Here is a 13167-nt window from a genome sequence, read left to right as displayed (position 1 = left end):
TTTAATTCCAAAGTCGAATTTGCATGTAACTTTAATTTAAAAGCAGCCAGCAAGGATGGTCTGCCTTTAAAATGACCCTGGGCACATCTGCAGTGAACCTACGTGTGCACTGCCTATATCTAAAACTACGTGCCCTACTATATACCAGGGACATATAGGTAGGTTGACATTCACCAATTATAATTAGCCTAATTTGCATACTCATTTTACACAGCGCCCAGGCCCTGGAACTAGTTAGCTGTATCCAGGGCACCATCAGAGTCAGAAAAACACCATCAAAAAGTGAAACATGGGGACTAAAAGTTAGGGGGCCTTTGCAATCAGCCCTGTTTTCCTGTTAGCTCTACTCCCCCTTTTCTAATACTATGTGTATTATGAATATACCAGTGTTAATCGGTTCAGATGAGGTTAGTTGCACTGTGTATATGACACCAAGAACTTCATAATGTAGACACTTAGTCCACATATATTATCAGTAAATGTTGATAGGTTTTGGCTAGCTAACAATGCCTCATCCAAACCCCTAAACTTACCAAGGTAATGGATGTTTTAGATAATATCCAACATAACATTTTGATTCCTAAGGAATATGTGGAAACAGATCTAACCCTTTCGTTTGCTCACTGTTGCATGCCCAAAGTCAACAGAAGGAAGATACGAAAAGTCATGTTCAAAACAATTATTGAAATATTTGTATTCTTTCAATGAAAACGTGAACTGCGATTATTAGAAAGGTGAGATGTTACTGTGATCAGCATCTTTAGAATCGCAAAAATATAAACAATTAAAAAATGGTAAATGTTGCTAATGTCACCAAGCTCCTCCCTCTACTTAATACTATACCGAAGAGAGCTTGAGTACTGTCTGACAGATCAATTGGGATAGCCTAACCCCCATGCCTTAGTCAGGAAGCTGGTCTAAGTGTACAGGTTATCTTCCTTTGTAGGATGAAGGTCGGAGTCAGCAGGGCTGCATCTAAGCACTGTGGTTTCATGATCATCTGGGGTGAAGTGCTCCTCTCAAGAACAGTAGCATGGACACTGTTTATATAATAAAACACTCTCCTTATCAAATTGTGTCAGAGGTGCAGAGCTGCTACTGTGGTTCGTCTAGCACAAATAGGTTGTCTCCCAACGAGCACCCAAAAGGAAAACAAAGGCATCACATTCTCATTGTACATCCCTGGACTGAATATACAGACTACAGGGTGAAAATGCCTTCCAGAAATAAATGTTTGTGTAACACATTCTAGTGTTAGTGGAACAATGTGTAAAAAGGCACCATTTTGAAAAAATGTCAAGCTAAAGCTGAAACCTAAAATGGAAACCTAGTGGAGGCCCTGCAACACAAGGCTTATGCAACATGTTTGTAGTTTCCTTTCGCATAATTATTACATATTTTGGAACAATTACGCTAAATTACACAAAATGCAAACCTAAGATATTTTTTTTAAATATCACAAATTGTACAATTGGACTGAATAGAATATTTTCTGTAGAAAATGGGAACCCAATACATTTTTGAAGTTTTTTTTTAACACCATGTTATCCTCATTCTGGATCATGAAGAAGAAAAAAAATACAGCAAAAACATAATAGTGTGGTCGAGCCAATTCCATCAGAATACATGTGATTATGAAGAACCCGATGCTGAAGGATGAAACTAATTAAGGCTTTTCCCTTACACCAAGAAATGTTCCTTCCATCCAAACAATGCATTACCTAAACATGTTAAATTTCTTACTATACCTCTGGAGTGGTTGGTTAAATGCTAGAAAGTATCTCCATGGCGTAAGGACATGTTATGTCAATTTACCTTTGGATAAAATGTCTGAGAATCTTCTTAGTTATACACACCTTCTAGTATCTTTCTCATGTTTGATGCTAATATTGACCGCATCAGTGTAGATTACTACTGTATTTAATGCTGATTGAGCTACAATATACCTTTCATTGTTTTGGTGCTTCAGAATTATCAGAAATAGTTTGATACATTTTCCTTGGATCTCTGAATCCCAAGAGAGAATGAACATTAATCAATTAATGGACCATTGTGTCTTCTGGTACCGCGTCCCCACGTCAAGTATTCAAGTATTCCATGTTCAGAGGGAGCCATTAATAACAAACCTACCCTTTCCCGAGGAATGAGGAATAATTAATTTGAAGCAATAAGGAGTTTCTTCGCTAACACAAATTTGAATTTTACTATACTCAGACCTGTTTTCTTAGTCTCCACAGACTGGTTCTTCAAAAGTCTAGTCATATCTGCTCTATCTGCTGCCAGGATCATTATGTCCTGATATGGCTACTCCTTTAGATACTGGTACTTCACTGGTTAATCTATAATCACGGAGTTCACTTTGATCTGCTGCACCTTCTCAACTGGAAGATTGTTTTATCTCTGCGGACCATATGCCCTCATCTGGCAATTGATTCTCAACTGAACTGGAATTAATGAGGCAATAGGCAATGGTGGGTGTTAATTGGGAAAGAGAGCTCCTACAAAGTTAGACAATGTAGCACCTAGAAATAAAAGCATGTTTTTTTGGGGAACCCCCCCAGTTTGCTATTGGTAACATAGTACAAAAAGGAAGATCACCCTATGACAAAATGTGTGTGCAATAGGAAGAACAGTAACAAACATTCAAATAGTTAAAAAATAAGTTAACATTTGAAGCCAATTTACTTAAAAAAGAATAACCTTGAATGATTAAAAGAGATACCAAATGTAAAATAGCTTTGTGTGGGGAACACAAGTTATAAAGTCATTAAAAGGCACAAAACACAACGGAAATCTAAAAAGCCAATATTATTCTAAGCAGTGCTCTAGACAGGGTCATAATGACATTCCACAACTGTCTGGTAAGAGACCAAGGATGTGATGTAAAGGCTTAGCAATTTGCATTTAGATTTATATTTGAATTTTGACAGCTTGTCAGAGGGTCAATGTGTAGCAGAAGTGGATAGTCTGGATATGCCAGTCTGTTTTCCTGTTTAAGCTATAAACTCTGCTACAAAAATATCATAGCAAGGAAAATTGTGGTATTTAGCCACCAATTGTGCTATCTTCAAACCCAAAATTAGCATGTTTTTCCACCTTTGTGGCTTACCTTTCGATCCGTAAAATTTAACAGAAGACTCAATCTGTCAGTAGGGTGACACTAGAGCCTGTGGCCAGCTGAGTACCACAGTGTTGGGGTACTTCCCTAGGACACCCCACTAAAGCTTTGATTCTTTGCAAATGAAACCTCTGAATTGGTCAAAGATGGAAAATTTTCAAAGATTATATGCCTGGTCCTCCAGATGTGAAAGCATAAGAGCCTTTAGTATTTCAAATGATCTATAATGCTCAATATGTACCAATACTTTTAAGGATTGCTCCTTCAGCATATGGCTACTGCAATGGCTAGTTCCAATTGGCTTTGATAGTACTTTTTACAGAGGTGGTCTGGATTCTCTACTCCCTCTGGATCAAGTTGGGGCGGGCTTCATGGACCCTCTGAGTAGCCTTCAGTGTCACATAATTAAGGAGAAGCAAGCATACCTTGTATTTTCCCCCAGAAAGATAGGTATTCTGCAGCATATGTATTCCTCTAGTCTTCTCAGACTCTGCAACACTGACTTGTGAGTTATGAAAGCAGTGTTTCATAATGTTGAACCGTTAATGATTAGCCAAAATTCCTTTAACAAAATATAAAAAATTGCCAATCTCAATCTGCCAAAAATTGCTAAGAAGCATTCCAAAATCAGTCCCACAAGGCCTTAGTCCTTAAATTTCATAAACAGTAAAATGGATAAGAGTAAAAATCCGTCTCTCTGCTTTTAACTCCACTTGATGTTAACACATTACAACACCTTTATGATCAGAGTATAAACCACCTCTTCTAGGTGACACTCTGGAGTTATTCCCATTTGACATTCAGTTGCTACAATATAAGGCTTGATGCTTGATTGTAGATATGGCCATTTGAAATGTGTTGAGTCCCCTATCATGAAACACAAAGGCATAAGCGAGAACAAGATGGCATTGGGTACGAGCAGTAGCTTTGTTAGACATATGTGAAAAGGGATATTAGTTGGAGATCAGGAAAGCAATTGTCATGTGACAGACTATGGTCAGCGGCAAATTCAAATTGTTCATACCTTTTCACGCTGATAGAAAGGCTTAGGTGCATTGGCTTCACCCAAACAGCGGGTGCCAACCAACAGGTTTGAAACTGATGACTGAAATACAGCAATTTTCCAACCTTAAAAACATTCTAGTAAGATTTTTTACAAGTTATGATAAGTAATCTCTTTAAACTGTTGGTTTATCAATGTGTAAAAATAAAGGACCCTCAAAAGTGTTGATGAACCTATCTTATGTTAATTGTTTGCATATGCAAGTGAGTCCAGGGGCTTACCTAAAGTCCGATTCAGTATCCAGATAACAATAAAATCTTCACTTGGCATTTCAGCACTGAGGATGAGTGTTTAGTGTGACAATTGCTTTTGATTCCAAATGAAAGGTTTTAGGTCTAACACAAAGGTGCAACATTTTCACTTTGAGTCAAATTGGCTTTTTCACTTTAAGACAACTAATGTAGTTTATAGGCATTTACGGTTAAATCACAAAAAAGTTATATCACTCAATTTAAATAGAATTTTTTTTTGTTGTTTTAAGGAAATACATTCAGTGAGGTAGTGCTCTCCAGAGTACAACTGCAGTTGGGTCACACAAAAAGGATAAATTGAGTTCCTTGTTGGGGTTTGTGAAAAAATCCATATACTATATATATTGTACAGTACCTTCTCCAAAAGAAGATGAACAGTGCCAGTAGAAGAAGCAGCAGAAATGCAGTTGTTCCACCAAGAGTAGCAAAGTTTTTGAATAGTAAACTCGACCCTGAAAGTAGAGAAAGAGACACCTTAATAAATGTAGCCTCTTTGCAGGAGAAGGAAATGGGACGCGGAATATGAAAATTAATTTTACATATCATGAAAACAGCACATACTATAGCTAACTGTTTTCTTCAATCCCATGTGCTGATGACAAGTGATCAAAACTGGATGCTGCAGGTGACAGGTGTACATTTAGTGAAGAAATTAGAAGGGCTTCTGAGTAGAAAGTGGAAATCAGATAACAGGATAGCACATGCTGGAGAAAGTGGGGGAGAATACAGGAATGTGAACAATTTTATTCAAAGTTCCCAAAGGATCAATGAGATATTTTCAGTACTCAAGTGGGATCTGAAGTGCATTAAACAAATATGTCCAGGGTGGCAAATAGAACTGCTGATGGAGACAGGGGATTTTGGTACTGAAAACAGATGGAGAACATATAGGCAGCCAATGAGTGTAGGACATCATGCAGGAACATTTTGGTAATTCATGAATCTATAGGGCAACAACTTTCTGAAGGGCAATGGGTCCTCTGGTGAGGAAAGAGATCTAGTCACCTTGGCAGGCTTCCCTACTCAAAGAAAAGGTTCCAGCCAATTTAAGCCATGAAGTAATCTGAATGCACATATATCTTGGTGTTGCCAGTGAACATGCATGAACTACATCTAATGTTCTATATAATGTGGCCCAACCACCTACTTCTAATTGGGGCAAGATCTGAGTTTGGAGAAGCATGACAACTAATACTTTATGATAGAATTGTTGCTCTGTCCACCCATAAATGCCCCCATCTCCTATGATAGCACTTGAGGATTTGTGTCATTATGGGAAAGAGAACCTGTGCATACTGCCCCTCAATGACCCCAGGCACACCTATCGAGCAATTTATCTTAGCCAGCGGTTTAAGCATGCCTATATTTCCATCCTGTGACTTGTCTATTGTGTAGACGTTCCTCATATAATTCTCAGGTGTAAACTCAAATATTTGGTGTTTCATTAAACTGTGTTGCAATTTGCATCAGGACTATGCTGGAATTACCCTCTTTCTGCCAATGACCATTAACTGTACCTTAGGAAGGGCAACATTCTTGACACAATATTTTGTCCACACAATATTTTTTCTCTGATATTTTATCTAAACACCACTACCATTGCAGCCTCCTCATGGGGTAGCAGATGCTTTGGGCAAGTCCGTGGTGGGAGGTACTACAGGAGATGAAGACACTCCTTACTCCTTGCAAGGTGGAACTTCTGATGGCTTGATTGTTAAGTATAATGCATAATGTCATAAATATCACAGGATTCAATCAATTCATCAATCATATTCATAGATTGCAACTACTCACCCGCAAGGGTCTCAAGGTGCTCGGTGGGTTGGTTCTCTGTGCTTCAGTCAAAGAGCCAGGTCTTAAGGTACTTCCTGAATTGAGGCAACAATGGTTATTGCCTGAGGTGAAGAGGCAGGGTGTTCCAGCTCTTTGCTGCAAGGTAGGCTAAGGATTTTTCTCCAGGTAAGGTCTTCCATAAGTAGGGTATGGTGCCTAGTGTCTGCTGAGTGGAGCAGAGAGGTCTGGGGGGATTAGAAGGTGGTGTGGTGGTGGTTGAGGTAGGTGGGTCCTATGTCATAGTGTGCCTTTTATGCTTGGACAAGGAGTTTGAGGTTAATCCTCTTCTCAACTGTGGTCCATTGGAGGTCTCTTAGGTGTCTGGTGATGTGTTTGCGGCGGGGGACGTCCAGCATGAGTCTGGCTGAGGTGTTTTGGATGTGCTGTAGTTTCTTCAGGTTCTTCTAGGTGGTGCCAGAGTAAAAGGCTTTGCCATAGTTGAGTCTGCTGGTGACCAAGGCGTGGGTTACAGTTTTGCATCAGTAGTATGAGATCTATTTGAACATCTTGTGGACCAGTCAGAGTGTGTGAAAACAGGAGGATGCAACTGAGTTGACTTGGTAGGTCATGGTGAGCGATGAGTCCAGGATGAAGCTGAGATTGCGTGCATAGTTTGTTGGTATCGTGGGGGGGATGCCAAGGGAAGCAAGCCACCAGGAGTCACCCCAGGCTGATGTGGAGGGTCACAGGATGAGGATCTGTGTCTTGTCAGAGCTGAGCTTGAGGCAGCTGTCCTTCATCCAGGCAGCAATGGCTACCATCCCATTATGAAAATTCTTCTTGGCAGTCATGGGGTTTTCGGTCAGTGAGATGATCAGCTGGGTGTTGTCGGCAGAGGAGACGATGTTCAGTATGTGGTTCCTGAAAATGGATGTGAGTGGGCCGTGTAAATGCTGAAGGGTGTGGGGAATTCTGCAGCTGATCTCTGCAGGTTCTGACAGGTAAGGCAGGAGTCTGACTTTCCATGTTATGCCTGTCAGGAAGGAGTGCATCCATTGAACGGCCTTCCGCGGATGCCAGCTGCATGGAGTCTGGAGCAGAGAATGTGATGTGAGACAGTGTCGAGGAAGGCCGATAGCAGCTCTCATACTATTGGACCTATTTGGCCATGGTCGAAGATCAAGCAGATGTCATTGTGGCAGTGAGTAGGGCAGTCTCCGTGCTGTGGTTGCTGTCCAGTATGATGTTGTCTCAATGTGTTTTGCAGAGCTGTGCATTTATGGGCTTTTTGATGACTTTGGCTGGGAAAGGCAGCAGAGAGATGGGACGGTAGCTCCTGAGGGCCCGGGGGGGTCAGTCTTGGGTTTCTTCAGGATCAGGTCGATCTTGCCATGCTTCCAATCCTCAGGGGGCGGCCGTCTCCACACAGCAGCTAAGAGAATGGCAGAGTTTGGGTGCAATGGAGGTGTTGGCTTTGTTGAAAATATGTTGAGGACAGGGGTCAGTGGGGGCTCCGGAGGGGATGCCGCTCATAATGTAGCGGTTCTCATCCATGGTGAGGGTGGTCTAGTAGTGCAGCATCTGTGAAGGTCCGGAGGGTGCGAGCTGGAGGGTTGCTGCTGGGCTTTTGGGGGTTAATTTAGCAACTTCAAGAGTTCACCTTGACAGGGCGTGTTACCATTTCTTGGATAACAACCAATAGTAGCCCATGTTTTTTCAGCACAAAGAGTACCTCGTCCAAAGACCACCTAAACCTAGACATTCAGAAACGTTTCAAAGTTCTAGCTAACCTGGTGCATCAAGTGTAAAAATAAAAGGAATGATATATGTACAGTATAGAATAGGTTCAAACTACATTGCACTTTTTTTGTCTTCATTAGCAACGTATGATTGTATGTGCAGAATGTGTCCATGGCTGTTATAATTCTATATAACTAAGATTGTAGTGCCACACAAATATAGCTGCAAAGGAACTGATATTACCCATTACCGTTCAGTAGTTAAACCAATAATCTGGATGGGGCTCTTTACAGTAAGACCCCGCACATATCAAAAAAGATGTTTAGGAAAATAGATATGTCATTAGAATGTCCAGAATGTAGTGACCATCTGGACGGCAACCTGTGTCCTCTAATTGCATGGTGGTTGACAATAGGAGATCGCTTCACGATGAGAAGACTAAAGGAGCTCTGTTGTAAAAATGTTATTTTAAAGTTTTGAAAACCCTCCAGTATCTTACATTGTGAATGAATAAACGTATTAATACAAACTGTAAATGTTGTATATGGGTCACTGCTGCAAACATTTCACTGCAAAAAGGGGGTAATACTTGGAGGAAGGAAGGGGATAACACTTAACTATTGTCAGTAACCCACTGCAGCGTGTCAAGATTTGACGAATGCTATCATCCAGGATATCACTTTTCACTCAATCTGAAAATATTATCTATTACCAATAGGGCATGCTTAAAATTAATGTTGGAACTATACAATTTGTTGATGTAACCCACGAATACTATTTTAGAATTGCAGTAACATACATACTGTACTACATTGAAAATGACCTCTTTGGAATACTTGGCTTTGTGATTTTAAGCTCTTCCGGCCAAGTAGTATTTTGTCTTCTTAGATAGTTGTTTGACAGTGTGCAGAATCTCTCCTCAAGTAGCTCTATCTATACACTTCGTCTAAAGTTGTAACTCACAACAGAAAAGCGGCTATAGATTTCACTGTGTGGCTAGCCACATAAGGTACCGTCATCATCCATTTAGGTTGCCTCTACAATCCCTAAATATTGATCCTGTAACAGGGCAGGTATCCAGCAGCATGCCACTTCACCGAGCCTGGCCCTGGCCGAGGTCTCTAAACACTGGTAACAAGTAATTACCTTACTCAATTTCTCTTGTCCTCTCAACTTCAGAAGTTAAAAATGAAAAAGCAACTTTTGTTTTGAATATGTTGTTTAGGTGATGCACAGATCCCACCCAGCTCTGAGACCATTAGTTGACTGAACGGTCTTATTTTGCACTTTTCCATACTGCGTTATGCAGTTCATTGATAAACTTTCATGCTACGTTGTTCTGTAGCACTGTGGTGCCATGCTGTGTCATATTGTGCAATGTTGTGTTATGTTATAATTGGGGTGTGCATTATTCTGTGTTATGGCTAGGTGCAATATCCTATGCTTTGCTATTGTGTGTTGCGTTATAATGTATTGGGCTACTTAGGATGCGTTATGCTGTGTGCTGCTCTGCTCCAGATGTTAGGGTGATTTACACTATATTATGCTGTGCTATGTTACATTAGGGTGTGTAATGTTATGGCGCAGTAGATAATACTGTGCTATTTTATGGAAGTCGTGTTTTGTTGTGCTATTGTTTGATATTTTAGAACGTACAAGCAGCTCTGGTGTAATGGCCAGAGCTGCTGACTTTGGAACGGGGGAACCATTTTTGAGTCTCAGCTTCAGCTCAACATCGTGTGATTCTGGGCACATCACTTAGGGCCGGATTTAGAGTTTGGCGGATGGCGTTACTCCGTCACAAATGTGACGGATACCCCGTTCGACGTATTACGATTCTATAATATCCTCTGGAAATTGTAATACGGCATCCAGGATATCTGTCACATTTGTGATGGATTAACCTGTCCACCAAGCTCTAAATCAGGCCCTTAATCTCCCCATGCCAACCAAAACAGACAAAAAAAGAATTATGTCTTTGTGTAATATAACTGGGGCTCATGTAAAGAATGCCAATAACTTCGGGTTGATTTCACACTAGATTAAAACAGCAACATAAAAATAGTGTGCTATGCTGTAATATGCTGTTGTTAGCTATGATGTTAGTGTCTCATTCTGTTACACAGTCCTATACCATTTCATAGCATGTGAAGTTGTGTCATGCTGTAGTACGCTATGTTACATGAAAATGTGTTTCACTGTGCCATGCAGCGCTAATATAAATAATTAATTTGGGGAACTTTTACCACTTTATTAAGCACATTGTGTAGTCCGAGACGCAGTTATTTTAGAACATGTGTACAGTCTCTGGCATCTATGGCAAAGGTATCGGGTTGTACCCAAAGAAGTTCAAGCAGTACCAAGAACTGTAAACAAAAAAAACTACAAAAAAGGGAAAATTCTAATTAGCAATAGGGAAACAAAATAATTAAAGTCAGATAAGGTTGGGGTAGAGATATTGCTGTGGATAATGATTTTTAAAATGTTAAGTCAAAAAGCACTGAGATAAAGTAATGCACCACTGCAAAATAACTGTGCGTGTTTAACCACAACCTAGGGAAAATTTCAGACTACCTGAGATGAAGCAGGAGTTAGTGTCGTGGATCCATTTTAGTTCCCTGCCTGGGAACCGGAGATAGCTTAGCATTTAGCTTGCTGACCTGTAGTCCTTTATACCTGATTCCCTTTGACCTATTTTCATACTCTCTTTTATTCTATTTAATTATTTATTTCCCTTCAGTACTGTTTGCAGATGTGTGCATTTTAGAAAAATGTTTTCATTTTCCTAATCAGTGTTATTCTGAGAAAGCATAATTTTTTAGTGATGTATGTGGGTAATGTCATCATGCTCCTTTTGTTTTACGCTGACTAGAAAAGAATGCAAACAATGTCTGGTATTAGTTATGTAATTGCTGACAAGTTTGCGTGCACAATCTAATGTTTAGGTACATACGTCAGGATTCCTGCACAAACAATACCATGTGACCTATGAAAATACCTCACATGATGAAGGTCATTAGAGGGGGTTCCACAAGTATACACCAGCTAGACTCCATGCCGCTTTGCAGTCAATCACAGCCTTGTGTCTTTAGGATTCCTGATCAGGAGTATAAAGGAGCCGATCTCATCCCAAGGTAACAGGGTGGGGGTGTTTGTCATGGACACTGTACTGGCAGACAGGCTTATCATGCCCAGCTCTCGCTTTAGGGTATAGTTTAGGCCTTATTATTAGGAATTGCATATTTAATATTTCATGGTATGGCAATATTTGGGGGGTTTTCATCTTTACCACTTTTATCCTCACCATTTTGCTTTTGTTTACTTCTCATTGTCATAATCATTCCAGCACATGCTTTTCAATAAATATACTGAAAACCATCCTTCATCTTCTTCATTGCCTGTGCGTGTGTAAGAGATTTTTTTTCTATCCAGAGGAAGAGGTAAGATTTGTTACACCACGACGTCCCTGGGAGGTCTCCAAAGTCAACGCACTAGACTGCCAGAAATCACATTTGCTGCTTTAGGTTTAGGTGAGGTACTGCAAGAGAGCCAGGAGGTTAGCGCCGACAGCTTCTAACTGGAGTAGGAGTGACTCAGTCACCTACGAACAAAAGCGTTGCTGCCCCTAATCCAGCAGATTGTCCTGTTTATAGTTATTATAATATGTCTTTTTCTAAAGTAAGAATCCTTACTATGGGCAAGGCTGAGGCCATGAAAAGTGTGATGAAAATTGGATGGGTCCCTGTTGAGCTCTCCCTGAAGCACTTGTTTTGGAACTCACAGCTTGAAGGTAACAAGCATGGATTACTTGGCAGCTGGCACAGAGCTTCCTTTTTAGTGTACTCCAAGTATGCCTTCAAACTTACTCTCATTTTTCAAACTCTTCTAGTGGAGCAAAGCTAGAAGCTGTAGCCAGTCTCAGCTCCACAAGGCTTATCAGCATTCCCAGGAGGTTCAACTAAACATGTTTTCAGCACAGAGCAAGACAAACCTGGATTTGTTGCTGCCTTGAGGGCATGCTCACAGTGTTATCTGAGCACAATAGAAAACAGGAATGTTACACTGTTGGGAAAGATCCTTCTTGTCACTCCTGCAGCCTTCTAGACACTAATACTCTCATGCACAGATCTTGCAGGGTCCAGTACTTAAAGGTCAGCTGGGAATATTTGTCAATAGTCCTTTTTGTGCAGTTGGCAACACAAGAATCCTGCAAACTGATCACTTCAGAGTAGGTCCTGTCCCTAGCTCCAGCAATTCCTTGAGTATTCTGTCTTTCAGCTGGGCCATCTTCTTCCGTGTTAGAACTGGCATCCTTGGTGTGGTTTCTCCTGTCTTTTTGCCTCTACTTCTTATGCTTTGACTGTGTGCTGGACTTTGTTTTTGCTGGTTTTGGTACTCTGGGCACTTTACCACTGCTGACCAGTGCTAAAGTGCAAGTGGTCTCTGTGTAAATTGCATGGCTTTTCCATGATAGGCATATTTGATTTAACAGTAAGTCAATAGTAAAGCACACCAGAGGTGCCCAGGGTCTGTAAATCAAATGTTACTAGTGGGCCTGCAGCACGGATTGTGCCACACACGAGTAGCCCTGTAAACATGGCTCAGACAGGCCACTGCAGTGTCTGTGGGTACAGTTTTAAACTGCAAATTCTACCTGGCAATTGTACCCACTTGCCAGACCCAAACCTTCCCTTATTGTATATGTAAGGCATGCCTAAGGTAGGCCCTAGGCAGCCCCATGGGCAGGGTGCAGTGTATGTTAAAGGTAGGACATGTACTGGTGTGTTTACATGGCCTGACAGTGAAATACTGCCATATTCAGTTTTCACTGTTACAAGGCCGAGCTCTCTCACAGGTTAACATGGGGGCTGCCTTTAAGTATCTTTTAAGTGCAGTTTCCCTTGAGGAGCAGATAGAGATTTGGAGTTTTTGGTCTCTGAACTCACAATTCAAAAATACATATTATGGTAAAGTTGGTTTTTAGATTGTCAGTTTGAAAATTCCACTTTTAGAATGTGGGCATTTTCTTGGTTAACCATTCTGTGCGTCTGCCTGCTTGTATATTTAATGTCTGGGTCAGACTGACAGTTGGGCTGTTTGTGAAACTCCATTAGACAGTGACACGAGTCTCCTGGGCTAGAGTGGGGAGGGAGGAGCTGACACTTACACCTGAAAGGGCTGTGCCTGCCCTCACACAATGCAGCCTCCAACCCCCTGGTGTG

General features: G+C 40.9%; 1 protein-coding gene across 1 annotated transcript in view; it reads right to left on the bottom strand.

Annotated features, from left to right (window-relative positions):
- Positions 1-13167, bottom strand: part of LOC138246436 (B-cell receptor CD22-like) — a 338718-nt gene that overhangs the window by 70482 nt on the left and 255069 nt on the right. The window contains exon 8 of the mRNA XM_069201047.1: positions 4788-4884. Coding sequence (XP_069057148.1) covers positions 4788-4884 — 97 coding nt within the window. The remainder of the gene's footprint in view (positions 1-4787; positions 4885-13167) is intronic.

This window comes from Pleurodeles waltl, chromosome 7, assembly GCF_031143425.1.
Source record: "Pleurodeles waltl isolate 20211129_DDA chromosome 7, aPleWal1.hap1.20221129, whole genome shotgun sequence".
Lineage (NCBI taxonomy): Eukaryota > Metazoa > Chordata > Amphibia > Caudata > Salamandridae > Pleurodeles > Pleurodeles waltl.
Note: the sequence above shows the minus strand (reverse complement) of the source record. Positions and strands in the feature narration are given on the sequence as shown.